Genomic DNA, 18,091 nt, shown 5'->3' on the forward strand with positions numbered 1-18,091 from the left:
AGGCGGTGGAGGGGAGGAGGCAGAAATCTTTAATAAATAAATAAATAAATAAATAATTCATTACCACGAAAAAAAAGAAAGAAAAAAAAATTAAAGTAGGAGCCCTAGAAAGGAAACTACCACACACTATAAAGACCTCTGTCACCTGAGGCTCTCCCACACAGAGATGAAGTCACATCCAGTCATGCGGCCTGGAAAGCCGAGCAGAGTGAAGAGATCTTAATGCAGACCCTAGGTCAACTTAAGCAAAATAAGACTGAAGCAGTGTGTTACAGCGAACATTTTTCCCTACTGTGCACTGAAAATGTTAAGATACCCTTGACCTCTTGAAAATGTTTCTTATTACAAGACACAGAGGAACTCACCTGGTATTTTGGCCAGTCACCTGATTATTGGAGAAACTAAACCACAGCACCTTCACCTCTCTGACAGCAAAGTGCACACCATGGTACACAGAGTGACCCAAGTGAGTTGGAGCCTCTGGCTGTTTGAATTGTTTTACTATTACTGTGTGTACCGTGTGTGTATTGTGTGTGTATGTGTGTGTATATGTGAGTCACAGCCAGTTGTGGAGACAAAAGGACAAATCTCAGGGCAGCCCCAGGCCAACAAGCAGGATCAAGCTGCCCTCCTGCCACAGAGGCCTTTATCCTTGCTCTTAGTTTAGTGACTTAGAGAGTTCAGACAGCGCCTAAAACCTGACAATCTTTTGGTCTTGACCCCGTGGCTTCATCTCCCCTCCCTCATCACGACACCTGTCACTGCAGATGCTGTGTCATCTCTGCACAGGGCAGATTTCTGCAGAAAGGGCCAGCACTGGCCAGTCATCCTACACACCCAGCCAGACTCCTTTTCCCAGGCTCCTTGAGGGGTGGTCACGTGACTGGGTCCTAGCCAGTGGAATATGAGCGGCTCCAGGTACAATCTGCAGGTCTGACCTGTAAACTTCCTGAGACCAGGGCAGTGGTGGTGGCGCCTTTAATCTCAGCACACGGCCAGAGGATCTATGCAAGTTTGAGGCCAGCCTGGTCTACAGAGCAAGTTCCAGGACAGGTTCCAAAGTTACACAGAGAAATCCCATCTCAAAACACCAAAATAAAAACAACAAGAACAAAAAACAAAACTTCCCAAGAGAGGCTCTCTCTCCTTCCCATCAAGTCATGGAATGGGAAGGAAGAAACTGTCTAGCCAGGATTCTCTGCTGGGCACCAGGCACCCAAGGATGGTTTCCACAGTGAGCCAAACCTTCTACCAATGTCCTCTTTACCAAACTTGAGAAACTTCACACTTGGAGTTGGAGTTCGATCCCTGATAACACCTGACTCTATTTATTGCCTTACTTAAAATGTTCTTATTTAGAATGTTTGGATCTAAAAGGAAAGACTCTAAGTCCTTATGATCCCTTCACTTTAAATACTGAAGTCTGGGGCCCAAACAGATGCTGTTCTCCCAGGCCAAACTGCTCCATGCCGGGCTCTCAACACTGAAACACCACAGGGATGTGTCCTCAAAGTTCCTGGGTGGCAGTGCTGGGATGTGGGTGCCTGGATCACACAGCCCCATGAAGTAATCAATGCTGATGTCACAAGGATGTCCTTATACAGGACAAGTTTTCTTACCACACTGGAGCATAACCACACTGGAGCATAACCACACTGGAATATAACCACACTGGAATATAACCACACTGGAATATAACCACACTGGAGCATAACCACACTGGAATATAACCACACTGGAATATAACCACACTGGAGCATAACCACACTGGAATGTAACCACACTGGAATATAACCACACTGGGGCATAACCACACTGGGGCATAATCACACTGGAGCATAACCACACTGGGGCATAACCACACTGGAATATAACCACACTGGAATATAACCACACTGAAATATAACCACACTGGGGCATAATCACACTGGGGCATAACCACACTGGACTATAACCACACTGGAGCATAACCACACTGGAATATAACCACACTGGGGCATAACCACACTGGGGCATAACCACACTGGAATATAACCACACTGGAGCATAACCACACTGGAGCATAACCACACTGGAATATAACTACACTTAATTCAGACAGTGGATCTGGCAGAGGGTAGCAGCGAGGGGACCGTGTTGAGAAGCACTGAGGGGGAGGGCGCTCCACAGACAGGCGACTCCTGTCAGCAGGAAGGGAGCTTTGTTTACACCTGATGCTCACCAACATTTGAGTCCAAGCTTGCTGATGATGGTCCACTGCCTGACCCTCACTGTCACGCACAGATCCAGGTCACCAGCCTCCAGTTTAAACCATGGAATATGGTGCCCTTGCCGGACACTGGCACCACCTTGCTTGGACTTCCCAGCCTCCAGAATGTCAGTAAATTTCTATTCTTTCTGAAGAGTCAGGTCTCAGCAGTCAGTTTCTAACAGCGAGAGGCAGACAAAGATGGGAGGGGGTAAACGAGATACCTGCCTCGCGTGCCATGGCCTGTCCAGTGCCCTGGATGCTCTAACTTCTACAGTCTTGCAGATTAAACTGTGCCCTGCCCCTCTGCTGAAGTCCCAGCCGGAAGCACATGATGCACCGTCTCCAGTCACGGTCATTCAGATCTTACTTCCCAGGCAGCACCTGTGTCATTGCCCTCAACAGGAGACTCATACATGCCATCAGCTACATTAGGCAGTTAACTTTTAAAAAGGGAAGCCCTATGTGACATTTGCACACGATATGGACAAGTCAGCCACAGTCCAGCACCCCCAACTTGGTCATCCATCAGCTTCAGGAACGCTGCAGAAGAGGAACCACTTGGGCTCTTTCGTGGAGCGTGCCCTGCCCAAGCTTTGCTAGTGCCGTTGTGCCCTTTAGCTGAATTCAAAGCTTCAGGACATCTCCACTGCCCACTGCTAAGGTCAACACTCTCCCCTGACTATGGAGCCTTCCGTGAGGGTCTCCCGGCAGGAGAGGGCTCCCTGGGAGCAGGACTTTGGTGGGTCTTTTCCTCAGGACACCCCACGAGTAAAGGGCTAGGACAGGAACTGCCATGACAATTGCTCACAAAAAGCCACCAACAGAGGGTGCAATCCATGACAGGCCTAAGCACACTACACTCACTGAACAGAGTCATGCGTGGCTTCTATCTACATTACACTAAATGTCACGCAGATAAACACCAGAGGAACCCAAAGAAGGCAAGGCTCGGGGCAGTACCACCTGCAAGGGCCACGTCATCACACTTTCCTTTGGATGGGCAAGGACTATCTGGAGGAACACTCCTTATGTGCTCACGTACTGGTGACATGGCCTGGAGATCAAGGGACAGCACACCTTGTCTCCTGCCCTCAAAAGCACACGGTCCAGCTGGGAGTCTGACACACACATGCACAATTCGGTGATGATGAGACCAAGGGGTAACACGGTACTCAGTGATGAGGACCCAGCAAGAAGGATCTGCAGAGCACATGGGGCGGAGACAGAACATGGCCCTCCAGGGGGCAGTCTGGAGAAGAACTGGGCTTGGAAGAGTGGCCAGGGTGTGAAGTGTGTGCGAGCCTGGACCTGCAACAGTGAAGAGCCGTGGAAGATGAGGAGACTCAGACGCATTAGATGCTTTGACAAAGATCTCAGGACTGAAATGACAGCGGGAGACACGCTGAAGCCACTCCCTCAGCCGCTGAGAAGGAACAAATGAAGTATGGTGGGAACTCACCGTGTGGCAAACTTCAGCTTTTATCTCTTTCAATGCGCGTTCAGAAAACACACAGCCGCAGCATCGAAGGAAGCAAAACCTGGAAAGAGACCAAGGAAGAGCAGCTTGAGCCAGCACTAAGACCAGTGGACATGCAGCACCCGACCAGGGCACAGAGTAGGGCCACAACACAGAACATGCCACAGCACAGAGCAGGGCCATGGAGCTGAGCCACAGCACAGAACAGGACCATGGAGCTGAGCAAGGCCACAGCACAGAGCAGGGCCAGGGAGCTGAACAGGGCCACAGCAGAGAGCAGGGTCGCGGAGCTGAGCAGAGCCATGGAGCTGAGCCACAGCACAGAACAGGACCATGGAGCTGAGCAAGGCCACAGCACAGAGCAGGGACACGGAGTTGAGCAAGGCCACAGCACAGAGCAGGGCCACGGAGTTGAGCAAGGCCACAGCACAGAGCAGGGCCACGGAGCTGAGCAAGGCCACAGCATAGAACAGGGCCACGGAGCTGAGCAGAGCCATAGTTCTGAATGAACTGAGCAGGGTGGGTAGCGTGCACAGATGGCCGCTGGGGAAGGAGCCCGCCGTGACTGGGCACTATTTCTCACAAGGCCCTACTCCAGCCCTAGGAGAGCACAGAGAAATCCCAACGAGACTAGAATCATTTCACCCATCCCGTCACTACTCACCTGTGCCGGCCATTCATCTCCAAGCCCACCACAGGGCAGATGAACCGTGCTCGCTGGAGGTCATCATGTTTGTCACCCTTGGTGTTTCCTTTATCCCCTTCCCAGGCAGGGTTGTCAGAAAGCCTGAGTTCTGTCACATTCTGTAGAGAACCATGAATAATGCTGATGAGATGAACTCAGTCAGTGCACCCGACCCACAGGGCTCTGCGGGTCAGCTGTACGGCTGCCCTGGCCCGGGAGGAGGAGTGTGCACCCAACCCACAGGGCTCTGCGGGTCAGCAACATGGCCGCCCTGGCCCGGGGGAAGTGACTTCTAAGGCATGCCCATCATTTTGGCAGCACCAGAAAGAAAAGAATTGTAAGCTGCAGGAGTCTAAGACAGAGACTATTTCATCATTAGGTATGTAATCTTTCCATGCTTATTTGTTATGTGTGGTGTATACACATGCATGTGCTCATGTGCATGTGTGTGTGAGGCTCTGGCCTGGTCACTGTCAGCTGTCTTCCTGGTGATCCTCCTGCCTCCACCTCTTCAGCATATCCTATTGGCATGAGTCACTGCACTCGGCTCAGGCGTCTACCTCTATCTCTCCAGCTCATTTTCTCAGAAAGTCTAAGTGAGCCTGGAGCTCAACAACACAGCCAGACCAACTGTCCAGTGAGCCTGAGAGCCTCCCAGCGTCAAGATCACAGACACACTCACCAAATCTCGCTTTTTATCTGAGCACTGGAGATTTGAACTCAAGTCCTCATGCTTGCCTGTCAAGCTTTTTACCAATTAGTCAATCTTCCCAGGTTCCAAATCCAGTTTTTAAAAAAGAATTTTACGTGCTTATTCATGTCTTTACTTTAGTGTGTGTGTGTATACAGGTGCTTACACACACCCATTACAGCACACCTGGAGAGGTCAGAGACCAACCTATGGGGTTGTTTCTCTCTTTCCACCATGTGGGTCCCAGGGACGGAACTCGGGTTCTAGGTTTGCACCGTCAGGCAGGTGGCAAGTGCTTCCCCGCACTGAGCCATCTCTATCATACACAAATCCTATAATAGTGACCTCACTCACCGAGGCCCTTGGAGCTCACCCATGTTCCTTGTCCTACCTTGATGCTTCGAATGTGTGATGCTGCCTTCCCCAGAGCCTTTCCAGCAGATTTGTCCAACAGGAACTCGATGACAGCATCTTTGTTATACAGTCTACAAGAGTAAGGATCAGTTTAGACAACAGCAGCGATTTCAGATAACCAAACGGAGAAGAAATCAACATGACTAAAGCCACCCACATTGCTAACAACATCCTGTGCTGCTAACGGCAGGTGTAACCCCACTTCAACTGCTGCAGAGCACACCGAGCAGGTGTGACCCGCTTCAACTGCTGCAGAGCACACCGAGCAGGTGTAACCCACTTCAACTGCTGCAGAACACACTGAGCAGGTGTAACCCACTTCAACTGCTGCAGAGCACACCGAGCAGGTGTAACCCCGCTTCAACTGCCGCAGAGCACACCGAGCAGGTGTAACCCACTTCAACTGCTGCAGAGCACACCGAGCAGGTGTAACCCACTTCAACTGCTGCAGAGCACACTGAGCAGGTGTGACCCGCTTCAACTGCCGCAGAGCAGACAACACGGAGCAGCAACTTTAAGTTAAGGAGGCAAACTGCCAGGCTCAACTACACCTAAACAAGGACTTCAAGACTTGGAAGAATCAGTGTGAAAGTCCTTACTTTCCCTGTTCTTCAAAAATAAATATCAGAGGATTTACGATTATAAGAACTGGCTAGAGTGAGTAGCAGCCCCATCCCCACCCCCTTTAGGCAGGTCATGCCCTCTCCAGTTCTCCGACTCCCTGCTGCTCTCTATGGCTGTCATGGCTGCTTCAGGTTTATATCTAAGCAGTTACTATGGCTCCTGAGTGTAAACCAAGTTGAGGAGGAAGGTGCAGAGCCATGTCCAGATGCAAGCCATCTTCCCCACATATCTGCTTAGGAGAGTTCCTAGCCCATCAATCAAGTGCCTCAACTTCTCATCAAAATCAACAGAGTCAATTCATCTTGACTAAGTAAAGGATCCATACCTGCCAAGTTCACAGGCAACAATTGGACGCCTCAGGATTTCCTGACTTAGAGTACAATAGTTCCACTGGGCCACCAGCTCAGCATCTTTGTCAACCTAGGAAAGAAAGCACACAGTCTTTCCGGTCCTTTCACATGTAAAATGTATCTAATGACACACGGTGGTGGTTTGAATGAGAAATGTCCCTCACAGGTGTAACCGGAGACTGCACGTTGGGTTTCCCGGTCACCTAGACCTGAATAATCACACAGAAACTATATTAATTACAACACTGTTTGACCTGTTAGCTCAGGTTTCTTATTAACTAACTCTTATATCTTAAATTAACCCATTTCTATTAATCTATGTATCACCAGGCTGTGGCTTACCAGTAAGGTTCCAGTGTCTTTCTCCTTGGGCAGCTATGTGGTGACTTCCTGATTCCACCTTTTCTCCCTGCATTCACTTTAGTTTTCCTGCCTAGCTCTACTCTGCCCTGCCATAGTACAAAGCAACGTCTTTATTAACCAATGCAATAAAACATATGCACAGTATACAGAAGGGAATCCCATATCACATGGGCTCATATACATGAACACTTGGTCCCCACTGGGTGGTGCTATTTGAGGAGTTAGGAAACCTTGGAGGTGTACCCTTGCTGGAGGAAGTACAGTCCTGAAGGTGGGCTTGCAGGGTTTATAACCTTGCCCCCCTTCTCGTTCACTCTTTCTGCTTCCTGTGTGTGGATGAAAATGTGACCATGTTCCTGCTCTGCCACTGGTTGCCATGGACCCTCCCTCAGGAAGTGTAAGTCAAAATAAACTTTATAAGCTGCCTTGGTTGTGGTGTTTATCACAGCAAAGGAAAGTGACTAAGACATACGCTGTGATGGTTCTAATCTTTAAATCAAGAACAATGACACACACCCAGGAGCAGTAGAGACTATAATCCTAGTACTTGAGAGACTGAGGCAAAAGGATAAAGTGTGAGGCCAGCCTGGATAACCCAACAAGATGCTGCTCCTAAAAGAAAACAGCAGAGCGACACACACACACACAGAGAGAGAGAGAGAGAGAGAGAGAGAGAGAGAGAGGGAGGGAGGGAGGGAGGGAGGAGAGAGAGAGAGAGAGAGAGAGAGAGATTGATTTTGTCCCTGGGACCCATATGGTAAAGGAGAGAACTTGTCCTCTGCCCTCCACATGTGACATTCATGTCCCATAGGCCCCAACCAAACAAGTAAATGTATTTTTAAAAATCATAAAAAGAGAGCTGGGCAGTGGTGGTGTACACCTTTAATCCTAGCACTGGGAAGGCAGAGGCAGGCAGATCTCTAAGTTAAAGGCTGGCCTGGTCTACAGAGCAAGTTCCAGAACATCCAAGTCTAGACAGAGAGACCCTGTCTCAAGAAAATAAAAACACAACAAAACCTCTGAACCAAACCCCTGCAAAATTACAAAAAGAAAACATGCATATGGACGTCATGTAGAGAATGCAGATGGTGGCAAGACATTTGCCTAACATACATAAGTTAATAATAAAAATAATAAATAAAAAGTGATATATGAAGTTTGGACTTTGAAAATTTTTTAAAAATTAGGGCAGGTAAGATGTCTCAGAGGTAAAAAAAAAACCCAAAAACAAACAAACAACAACAATAATGACAAAAACCCAAGTTCAATGTGATCCCTGAACCCACAGTGGAACAAGAGAACCAGCTTCCAAAAGTTGCTCTCTGACCTCCACATATGCGGCATGTAACACAAATTTTAAAAAGGTTTTAAATTAATGTTCAGTTAATAAAGATCCAACACCTGACACACACAAAGCAGGTTTATAACATATCATTAAACAGTGTGCGCAGGCATTATAAAAAGCAGAACCACTGTGCACATACCCAGAGGGGCTCTCCCTCTGACCTAGCTCCAGCTAATGTATCTTACAGTAAGTTAGCACACAACAGTTCCTCCTGGAATACGGAGGGTATAAAAGCGCCAAGTTGCAGGGCTGCAGAGATGACTCAATGTTTAAGAGCATTACTGCTCTTGCAGAAGACCCAGTTTTGGTTCCCAATAACCATGTTAGGCAGCTAATAGTTCTAGTTTCTGGGGACTCTAATTCCCTCTTCTGGCCTCCTTGGGTCTCTGCACATACGTGGTGCATGTAAACTCATGTGTATACAGGTAAAATAATAAACAAATATCAAAAGAGAAAAATAAGCGTAAAGCTTCTAAGCATGATTTTGTCATTCTGGTGACTAGTTCCCAGCTAGGAGTTCAAGTCATCAGGACTGGGTGTTATGATACACACCTTTAACCCTAGCATTTGTGGCAGAGGCAGGTGGATTTCTATTAGTGAGGCCAGTCTGATCTACATAGAGAGTTCCAGACCAGCCAGGACTACATAGCGAGATCTTATTTCAAATTTAAAAAAAAAAAGTCACCACACATCTCACTTAGAACAAGTGATATTTCCATAGGACAAAGAAGCTGTGTGTCAAGGCAGGGGCAGATCCCCCCACCTATATTATTACTTCATAATCGGCATTTGAAATAGAAGTTCTAGAAGGGACAGATCACTCTATTCTAAGCTTTGCCCTCAGGACCAGCAGCATACACAACAAGCATTTAGTAAGTACTTGTATGAATGGGGTTAATAAAAACCACCCTTCCTGATCATTCTTTCCTTTCTTTACCATCTGAGATTATTATTATTATTTTGGCCAACTTTCATCACACTACTTATCAGTCTTGGGCACAAGACAACAAAAGAGGATGAACACCTAATGCACACTTGAATGTGACCTGGTGGCATGGTCCGAGGGCACTCCAGCCTCACTTTTAACACACTCGTGAATGTCTATTATGTAAGGAAACATTATAGAGGCTACAGAGCTAAGACATGCAGGGCCCCCAGTTCACATAGGAGATATATACATATACATATATACATTATATACATACATATATATCTATATAGTCAATACCCACAAATACAGTGTCTCAAATACAATAGTGGATGGGATTCACCTCCAATCCAAAGTTCTTTGAATGCTGGATTAGAAAACATGACTCTCCCTGTGCTGGAAATTGTTATCAAGGGCCTTCCATGCCTTATATTACACAGTCACCACCAGCCCCAGCTCTGAAGCGCACCTAACTGGATGAGAATAACGGTTCACAACTACAGGCTGTATGACTTTGGTAGCATTAATTCACGTTTCTGGACTCAGTTTCCTTGCCATTAATGTAGAACTATACAGTTTGTTCAATGTCTTGTAAGGTTTAAAGACTGTTCACTCATTTATTCAAAAATATTCATTGTGCCGGATGCGAGTTTGGGTGGGGATCAACTGGGGTCAATCACCAATTCGATGAGCTCAGTGCTGAACCAGTTTAATACAGGGTTTGACCTTACAAAATAAGGGAATGGTCCGGGAAGACTTTTTTTTTCTTTTGTTTTTCAAGACAGAGTTTCTCTATGTAGCTTTGGTGCCTGTCCTGGAACTCACTCTGTAGACCAGTCTGGCCTCGAACTCACATATATCCGCCTGCCTCTGTCTCCCAAGTGCTGGGATTAAAGGCGTGAGCCACTACCACCCGGCCCGGGAAGACTTCTTTAATAGACACGATGCTCTGGCTGGAGAGACAAGCTCAGTGGTTAAGCCTTTGTACTGTTCCTCCAAAGGACCCGAGTTTGGTTGCTAACAGCCCAGTCTGATGGCTCACAAAAACTTGTAACTCCAGCCCTAAGAGGTCTGATTCCTTCTTCTGGCCTCCTTGGGTACCGCACTCACGTGTCCACACACAAACATAACTAAAAATAAAGGTATGTTTTAAAATACACAAAGTGCCAGGCATGGTGGCCCACACCTTTAATTCCAGCACTCAACTGACAGAGGCAGGAGTTCCAGACAGCCAGGGCCACCTAGTGAGAACCTCACTAGAAAACAAAGCAAAAACACACGAGCAACTGTCAATGCGATCGCCGCTAACCGGCTGGGCCACTCACTAGCCCTCCAGCCTCTGTCCTTTTGAGCGTTAATGTTTACTTATCATCAATACCGAGTCTGTTGGGAGGATTCCTCCGTCTAATCGTGCTGTCCAGTGACTGAAAACAGCAAACCCTCCTTAGGCGCCGGTGGATACTTTATCCCGAGCCCCGCCGCCCGCGGTCCCCGCTTACCTTCTCGACCTTCTTCGGCCCCTTCACCAGCTCGTGCCTCTTGGGGATTGTTCCTCCGTCGCAACCCATCCTAAGGCCGGAGTCAGAGCCTCGGCAAAAACCAAAACCAGAGACGGCCGCTTCCGGGGTCTCTGCCGAAATCGTAGACACTTCCGGTGCTCCTCGATGACGCATAAAGTCGTCGCGCCGCAACGGGGGCGGGGCCACTGCACGCATCCACTCCACCACCCAGGACTTCCTTGCTCAGCAGCGGTTGCTATGGGAACGTAGCCCGGAGTTGGGCGTGGCTTCAGGGCCGTACGCCGGCGCGTCCTCGGGAATGCGCCCACTTCCGGCTGTGGGCGGGCCTTTTGTCTTTCCTGCGGCTCCCGGGGCTTTTTCTGGGTCCCGGCAGCTGGGAGGCGCTAGGTGAGGCGGGAACGCCAAACAACACCTTTAGTGTTGGCTCCGAGGCCTGCGCCCCTGGACCCTGAGCATTTCGCAGACCAGGACGAGCTTTGCTGTGAGACTAAGGAGGAGATGGGCGGAATCCGTCACTTCAGTTAGCTTTCATGTATTTTAAGCTGTTTTTAAAGACCTATGTGGGTCTGCATGTGTGCTTGTGAACCACGTGAGTCCAGGTGCCCGTGGAGGCCAGAAAAAGTGCTGGATCTCTCTGGACTGGAGTTCCGGATGGTTGTGAGCTGCTGGGGTGCCGGGAACCAATCCACGTCCACTCACAGAACAGCAAGCCTTCTTAGCCACTGAACCAGCTCTGCATCCTGTATCCAGGTTTTTAAGGGCAAAGTCTGGGGCTCCAGTGTCACCAATAAGCTAAGCTTAGCTACCCATCCCATTGTTCCCGTGAAAGAGATTAGTGACGGTAAAGGCAGAGGAAGGGATATATTCAAGTTGGCCATATTGGGAAGAGGACAAATCAGGGGTTCAGCGACAACCCAGCCTGTATGCGGGGTGCGGGTATGAGCTGTAGGCCTAGAGGAACAACAGGGGCGAAAGGCACGTATAAGCCGTCCTGGGCAAGTGTGGTCCCCTTGATTTCTGCTGGCCAGTCTGAAGTCTCACTGCTTGAGGTGAACAGGTAGTCTCAGAAGAACCGTTTCTTCTGTGCTTCGCCCTCATTAGGGGAGTGGTCTGTCAGCTGGGGCTCTGCTGTTCCTGGCATCCTAGGTGGCTATAGGCCCAAAACGATGCCTTATGTCTGTGCCTTCAATCTTGTGAGTTGAATTCAAGGCTAGCCTGAGCCTCCATGGCATGTACTAGGACCAGCCTAGCCTACAGAGTGAGACCTTGTCTTGAAAAAAAATTTAAGGACTGTGGATATATCTCAGTGGTAGACTATGTTTTTCTAACATGTCATAAATACATATGTGTATGTATGTATACACACACACACACACACACACACACACACACTAGAAAGGGACAATACCAAACACCCAGGACTTGGGTATGGGCTTTTCAAGGTGGGGGAGTCACACTTAGGTGTCTAACCATAGCTACACATCTGATTTTGTGGCTTCTGAAGTTACATAACACAAAGGATGCAGCTTGCAGCAAAGTTCTGAGATCAAGTGAAGTCTACAGATTAGGTACAAAATAATGAGCGGGCTCACTCAGTTTCCCGTCATGGGGTGCATTGTCCAGGTTCAGGGATAGGAGTAGCGTACTAATACAGAGAGACCCAAGGCTCACAAGCATCCTGCCCTTGAGGAAGCAGAGTAGTGCTGGTGGTTGGAAGAAAGGTGGAACTCCCTACTGCCAAGGGTGACCTTGAACTTGTGACCCTCCAGCCTCCACCTCTTCGGTGCTGGGATTTTAGGTGTGCTCCACCACAGCCAGCTTGTGCAGCACTGGCATGGTGCCCCAGGCGCTGTGTGTGTTAGGGGGCACTCTACCCAATTCAGAATGTCCTCAGTATTTTTATTGTTTTTAACACTCCTAGTATTTTTTGTTGTTTGTTTGTTTGAGACAAGGTCTCCCTATGTGCCCTTGGCTGGCCTGGAACTCATGGAGATGCCTGCCTCTGCCCCCTAAGTCCTGGGATTTAAGGCGTGTACAGCTATGCCTGGCTAAATGTACTTATTTAACATATCTCTTTTAAAAGGAATGTAGTTTCTGTAGGCAATCTTTTTTCTTCCTTCCCTCCCTCCTCCTACCTCCTTTTCCTCCTCTCCCTTCTCCACCTCCCTCCTCTCTTCCTTCTCCCCTTTTTCTTCTTGAGACAGGGGCTGTGTAGCCGTGGCTGGTCTTGAACTCACAGAGATCTGTCTGCAAGCAGTCATGATTTAGTCAGTTATGTTGTGTTTCTCTCAGTCTGTGGAAAATGCGAATTGACCCTAGGTAAGAGTTTCCTCCGCTTCCTGTGTTTCTTTATATTTTCCTTTCTAGCCAGGCTGTGGTGGCACACTCCTTTAATCCCAGCCCTGCAGAAGGCAGAGGCAGGCAGATCTCTGAGTTTGACACTAGCCTGGTCTACAGAGCAAGTTCTAGGACAGCCAAAGCTACACAGAGAAACCCTGTCTCCAAACAAAAACAACAAAAAAAGTTTTTTCCTTTCTGTCCTGCCTAAAAAAATGATATATTAGAATTTTCAAAAGTTTTTTTTAAATATTTATTTATTTATTATGTATACAATATTCTGTCTGTGTGTGTGCCTGCAGGCCAGAAGAGGGCACCAGACCTCATTACAGATGGTTGTGAGCCACCATGTGGTTGCTGGGAATTGAACTCAGGGCTGCAAGCAATGCTCTTAACCACTGAGCCATCTCTCCAGCCCCTCAAAAGTTTTTAAAATTTCTTTTTACTTTATGTGTATGGATGTTTTGCCAGCATGTATGTGTGTGGGCTACAGCTCATGTGTGTAGGCCAGAGAACAATTTACAGGAGATGGTTCTATCCTCCCACCATACAGATCCTGTGAATTGAGCACAGGCTTGGCAAGAAGCACCTTATCCACTGATCCGTCTCAGCCACTGGCCCAAGAAGGTATTTTCTACATATTACCTGTTTGGGGAATGATCCATGCCTGCAATCCTAGGACTTGGGAAGATGGTGGTGTTGAAGCTAGTCTGGGCTCCGCAGCAAGACCCTCTCTCAGAAAAAGAACGTATTTACACCAAAGCGAATACACAACTCCCCAGTGCTTGTCACACTGGGCGATCTCTCAGGTGGGCCTCACCACTTCCATCCTCTTGGTGAACCGAACTCAATCGAGGCCAAGTTGCTCTCTCCACCGCCCACCGTTTCCTTTCCTTTTTTGTGGAGGAAATGCTGCAGAATGTTGGGTATTAGAAACACTTAGTTGTCAAGACGTTGCCAAAAGCCAACAAAGTGCGTCTGGTTCTAAAGCTCCTGGGCCGTCCTCTGAAGTCAACCTGGGGAGGCTCGCTCCCATGATGACCGCTGTCTGTGCTCAAAGGGAAAGGCACTCACGGCTGTGAGCAGTAGTTCTCATGAGTCTGTACACAAAGTGCTTGCTCTCTATGGATAAAGATTTTCTTTGCTTGCCTACTTGCTAGGATCTCATAGCCTAGGCCGGCCTCAAAGTCCGTAGTAGTATTTGGAGATGACCTTGAAATCCTGCCCTTGCCCCTCCCCACCTGAGTGTTGGGAGAACAGGAGTGTGCTAGCACTGTCTATGAGGTTCTGGGGCTGGTACTCAGGGCCTCCTTCCTGCATGCTAAGCACACACTCTACCAACTGACCCACATCCCTCGACAACAGTTCTTGGTTTGAACATAACTGAGAAATTTAAAAATATGAAAAGCAGCATCGGGCCACAAGCTGCTAGACTGTCTGTCACTGGGGAGGGGCTGGGTTCAAGTTTGTGAGGCGTTAGGGCAGCGCTGAGCCAAGGAAGCAGTGCAAATAGAAGCAGTCATATCAATGAGTAAAAACCAGTATTTCCGCAGCAAGAAGGGTTTTATACCCTTTGATTCCCTGCAGCATTTCCTGCCTCCAGCTGCATCCATCCCTGCATCTAGCTGCATCCCCGACCTCACTGGAAGATAACTCCTAATGGGTGTCTTCCATTTCTGCACATCTGAGCAGATCGCATGACATTTTATTCTGAATTATCTCAGCTGTGGCTGAGAACCTTGGAAGATAAAAATAAGATAAAGAGTATGGGACAGTTTTTTTTGGTCAAAAATGCATCTATCTATCTATCTATCTGTTTGTCTATCAGTAGTTAGATACCTATTATTATTTTTTGAGATGTGTTGCCCTGGCTGGCCTGTAACTTGCTATATTTACACTTGCTATTTATACTAGGCTGATGTCAAATTCACAGGAATATCTATCAGATATATCTATAAATGGATGTATCTGTACCTATCAATATCTATATCGATAGATATAGGTATACTTTTTAAAAATCGAGACAGTCTAAGTATATAGCCCTGGTTTTACTCAGCTTGCAGCAATGCTCATGTCTCTGCCTCCCAAATGCCAGCTGCTGAAAATCAGATAAATATGGTGACTTCAGAGACACAGCTCCACTGGATAGGTTAGGATCTGTTGTAAGAGTTGGGGGCATTCCTAAACTAAGAGCTCCTTGGTTTCACCTGAGCTCCCCTCTGCATTACCTCATGGGGCTGGACGGACATGCATCAGTCAGTCAACGGCGTGAAAATGAGTGCAGTTGCTTTGGTGCTGTGAGTCCTTGTCTCTGTGCATGTGTTTGCAGCATGCCTGACTGCCATGCTTAGGAGAGTCAGCTATTAAGAGTGACCATTAATTGGCACATGGGAACTTGGAATTGGGAAGGCTTTTCACCATGCTCAGAATGGCTAAACATAGCTTTCTGCACCTAAGCTATACTTACAGTGAGATTCAGGCTAACCATCTGCTTTCCCCTGGAAGCCTGGATATATGGAATATATATATATACCTCATGAGCCCCTCTGGTTGGCAACGCCCTATGTATGGTGCTACAGTTTGTGGCGTGATCTTGGCTTTTGGAAGCTTGTTCCTGGCTCCCATGCATCTGACCCCTACAGTCTCTTCCCTGTCACAGAAATGAATCACAGTGCTGGGCAGTGGTGGCACACACCTTAATCCAGCACTCGGGCAGAGGCAGGATGATTTCCATGAGTTTGAGGCCAGCCTGGCCTACAGAGTGAGTTCCAAGGTTGCACAGAGAAACCTTGTCTTGAAAACCATAAAAAAAAAGAAAAGACAAAAAAAGAAGTAAGAAATGAATCATAGCACCGAGTATGACTGTTCTGGGTCCTGGAAGTGTCCCAAGTGACTATTTATGCCAAAGGTTGCTTGGGCACACCCTCATAGCCTCTTCTCCCAGAACTTTGGTTCTTTTTCTGTGTTCATAGAACTGGCAGGAAGAATCTAGATGCATCACAGTGACACACAGAGCCAGTGGTAGGATTATTGGAGTGGGGGTATGTGTGGATGTCAGTGTGTGTGTGTGTGTGTGTGTGTGTGTGTGTGTAACAGAGTGGGAATGTGGAAATGAGTATGTGTGGGAGTGTGTGTGTGTTTGAGTATGTCTGTGAGTGAGTGTGGGGGATGTATTATGTGAGTAGGTACGGGTGTGTGGGAATGTAGAAGTGAGGTGTGTGTGCGTGTGTGTGTGTGTGTGTGTGTGTGTGTCGGACTGTCATGGCCAGGCACCCAATTTATGGTAGTATAAGCAAAACAAAGTCCCTTCTCTTCTGGTCATAAATCCCAAGGCAGTCACTTTGCCACCATAGTTGACTCAGAGTGTGGGACCCCGAAGCTGCTCCTTGACGCCCCTGGAGGCCCTCAAGTCAGCCAGCCATGTAACCAGTTGGCTGCAGGTTGTCTCGAGAGCCCAACATGTAAGACAGAGTGGTCACAACTTTCACACCCACAGCAGGATCCTAGCAGGTGAGACCCTGTTGTTCAGGGTGTGATGTGTGACCCTCCGGGCTGAGTCCAAGTCTCCCATGTTTTAGGATCATGAGACTAAGTGAAAACAGCAGCCACTCTAGGCAGTGGCTGTTAGCTTGCTTGAGTCCACCTGCTCTCTCCACTCTTTCTCCTGCTCCCATTTGCTCCCGTTACTTCTGTTTAGTTCTTTTTGTTTGTTTGTTTGTTTTTGTTTGTTTTGTTTTGTTTTTCGAGACATGGTTTCTCTGTGGCTTTGGAGCCTGTCTTGGAACTAGCTCTTGTAGACCATGCTGGCCTCGAACTACAGAAATCTTCCTGCCTCTGCCTCCTGAGTGCTGGGATTAAAGGCGTCTGCCACCACCACCCAGCTCCTGTTTTGTTCTCTTGAGAGAGGGGCTCATGTAGCCCAGGCTCGCCTTGAACTTCTGATCTTCCTACCTACTTTCCAAGTGTTTTGGAATTGCAGACATGTACTGCTACACCTGGCTCTACATGCAACATTTTTTTAAAACAAGATTTTATTATTTATGTTGATGTGTATGTGTGTGCTGCATGGGTGCTCTCAGAGGCTAGAGGACATTGGATCTCCTGAAGTTGTGGTTTCAGGCAGTTAATACCTGAGGGAGGTATTAAGATTTGAACTCTGGTCCTCTGGAAGAAAAGAAATTGCTCTCTGGCCACTACACTCAGTATTCTAAAAGGGATTTATTTTTATTCTATGTGTATGAGTGTTTGCATGTATGACAATGTAAGGACATGTTTATATGGACATGTATATATTATACCACTTTCATGCTTGCTGCCTGAGGAGGACAGACGAGGTTGTCAGATCCCTTGGAACTTGAGTTACAGATGGTTGTGAGCCACCAAGTGGATATTGGGAACCAAACCAGGGTCTTCTCTTAACCGCTGCGCCATCTCTCTAGTCCCTACCGTCTCTATGTTAAAAGTGCCCACCACATGTACAAATGATAGAAGTTGGCCTTGGCACCACTGCAGGAGACACAGCCTGAAGATGCTTTGTGAAGGTGTCATGTGACATGAGAGACAGGGATCTTCCCATGGAGTGAAGGATAAGGTAACCATGGTGACATGAACTGAAAGGTTGAGCTTCAAGGAAAGAAAGGAAGTGGTTTGCATGAGGGGCGCTTGGTAACACCTCCATGGCTGTGAACAGTGTGGGTGTCATCTTATGCCACATCTTCCTGCCCCCCCAGACACACAAATGATGGCTTTGCTTTCCAGTCCAGGCTGACATATACAGACTTGCACACACTCCTGCAGCTGCATTCAAAGAGGAGACATTTTCAATAAACTCTTCACTTTGATCCCGGTGCTCGGGAGACGTGGCTCAGAGACTTTTCCAAGGAAGGACTGCTGCCAGGGTGCTTCTGGGTTTTTATTTTTAAGTTACAGTTTAGTTTTTTGTGTGTGTGTGTGGATATTCAAAGACAATTATCAGGAGTCGGTTCTCTCCTTCCACCACGTGGGGCCCTGGAGTAGAACTCGGGCAATCAGGATTGGCGGTAGGTGCCTTTACTTCCTGAGTCATCTCCCAGCACTTTGAAAATGTGTTTAAACCCATGATTACAG

At 47.8% G+C, this 18,091-nt stretch overlaps 1 protein-coding gene across 1 annotated transcript in view; it reads right to left on the reverse strand.

Moving 5' to 3' along the window:
- The window catches only part of Rtf2 (replication termination factor 2), a 34,886-nt gene extending 24,109 nt beyond the window's left edge, over nucleotides 1-10,777 (reverse strand). Inside the window, exons 1-5 of the mRNA XM_041641925.1 lie at nucleotides 10,628-10,777; nucleotides 6,468-6,562; nucleotides 5,496-5,589; nucleotides 4,393-4,532; nucleotides 3,711-3,789 (exon numbers count right to left, since the gene is read on the reverse strand). Coding sequence (XP_041497859.1) covers nucleotides 3,711-3,789; nucleotides 4,393-4,532; nucleotides 5,496-5,589; nucleotides 6,468-6,562; nucleotides 10,628-10,696 — 477 coding nt within the window. The 5' untranslated portion in view covers nucleotides 10,697-10,777. The remainder of the gene's footprint in view (nucleotides 1-3,710; nucleotides 3,790-4,392; nucleotides 4,533-5,495; nucleotides 5,590-6,467; nucleotides 6,563-10,627) is intronic.
- Nucleotides 10,778-18,091: the final 7,314 nt, after the last annotated feature.

This window comes from Microtus oregoni, unplaced genomic scaffold (assembly GCF_018167655.1).
Source record: "Microtus oregoni isolate MIOR12 unplaced genomic scaffold, Mior012 000071F_ref0000514, whole genome shotgun sequence".
NCBI classification, from domain to species: domain Eukaryota; kingdom Metazoa; phylum Chordata; class Mammalia; order Rodentia; family Cricetidae; genus Microtus; species Microtus oregoni.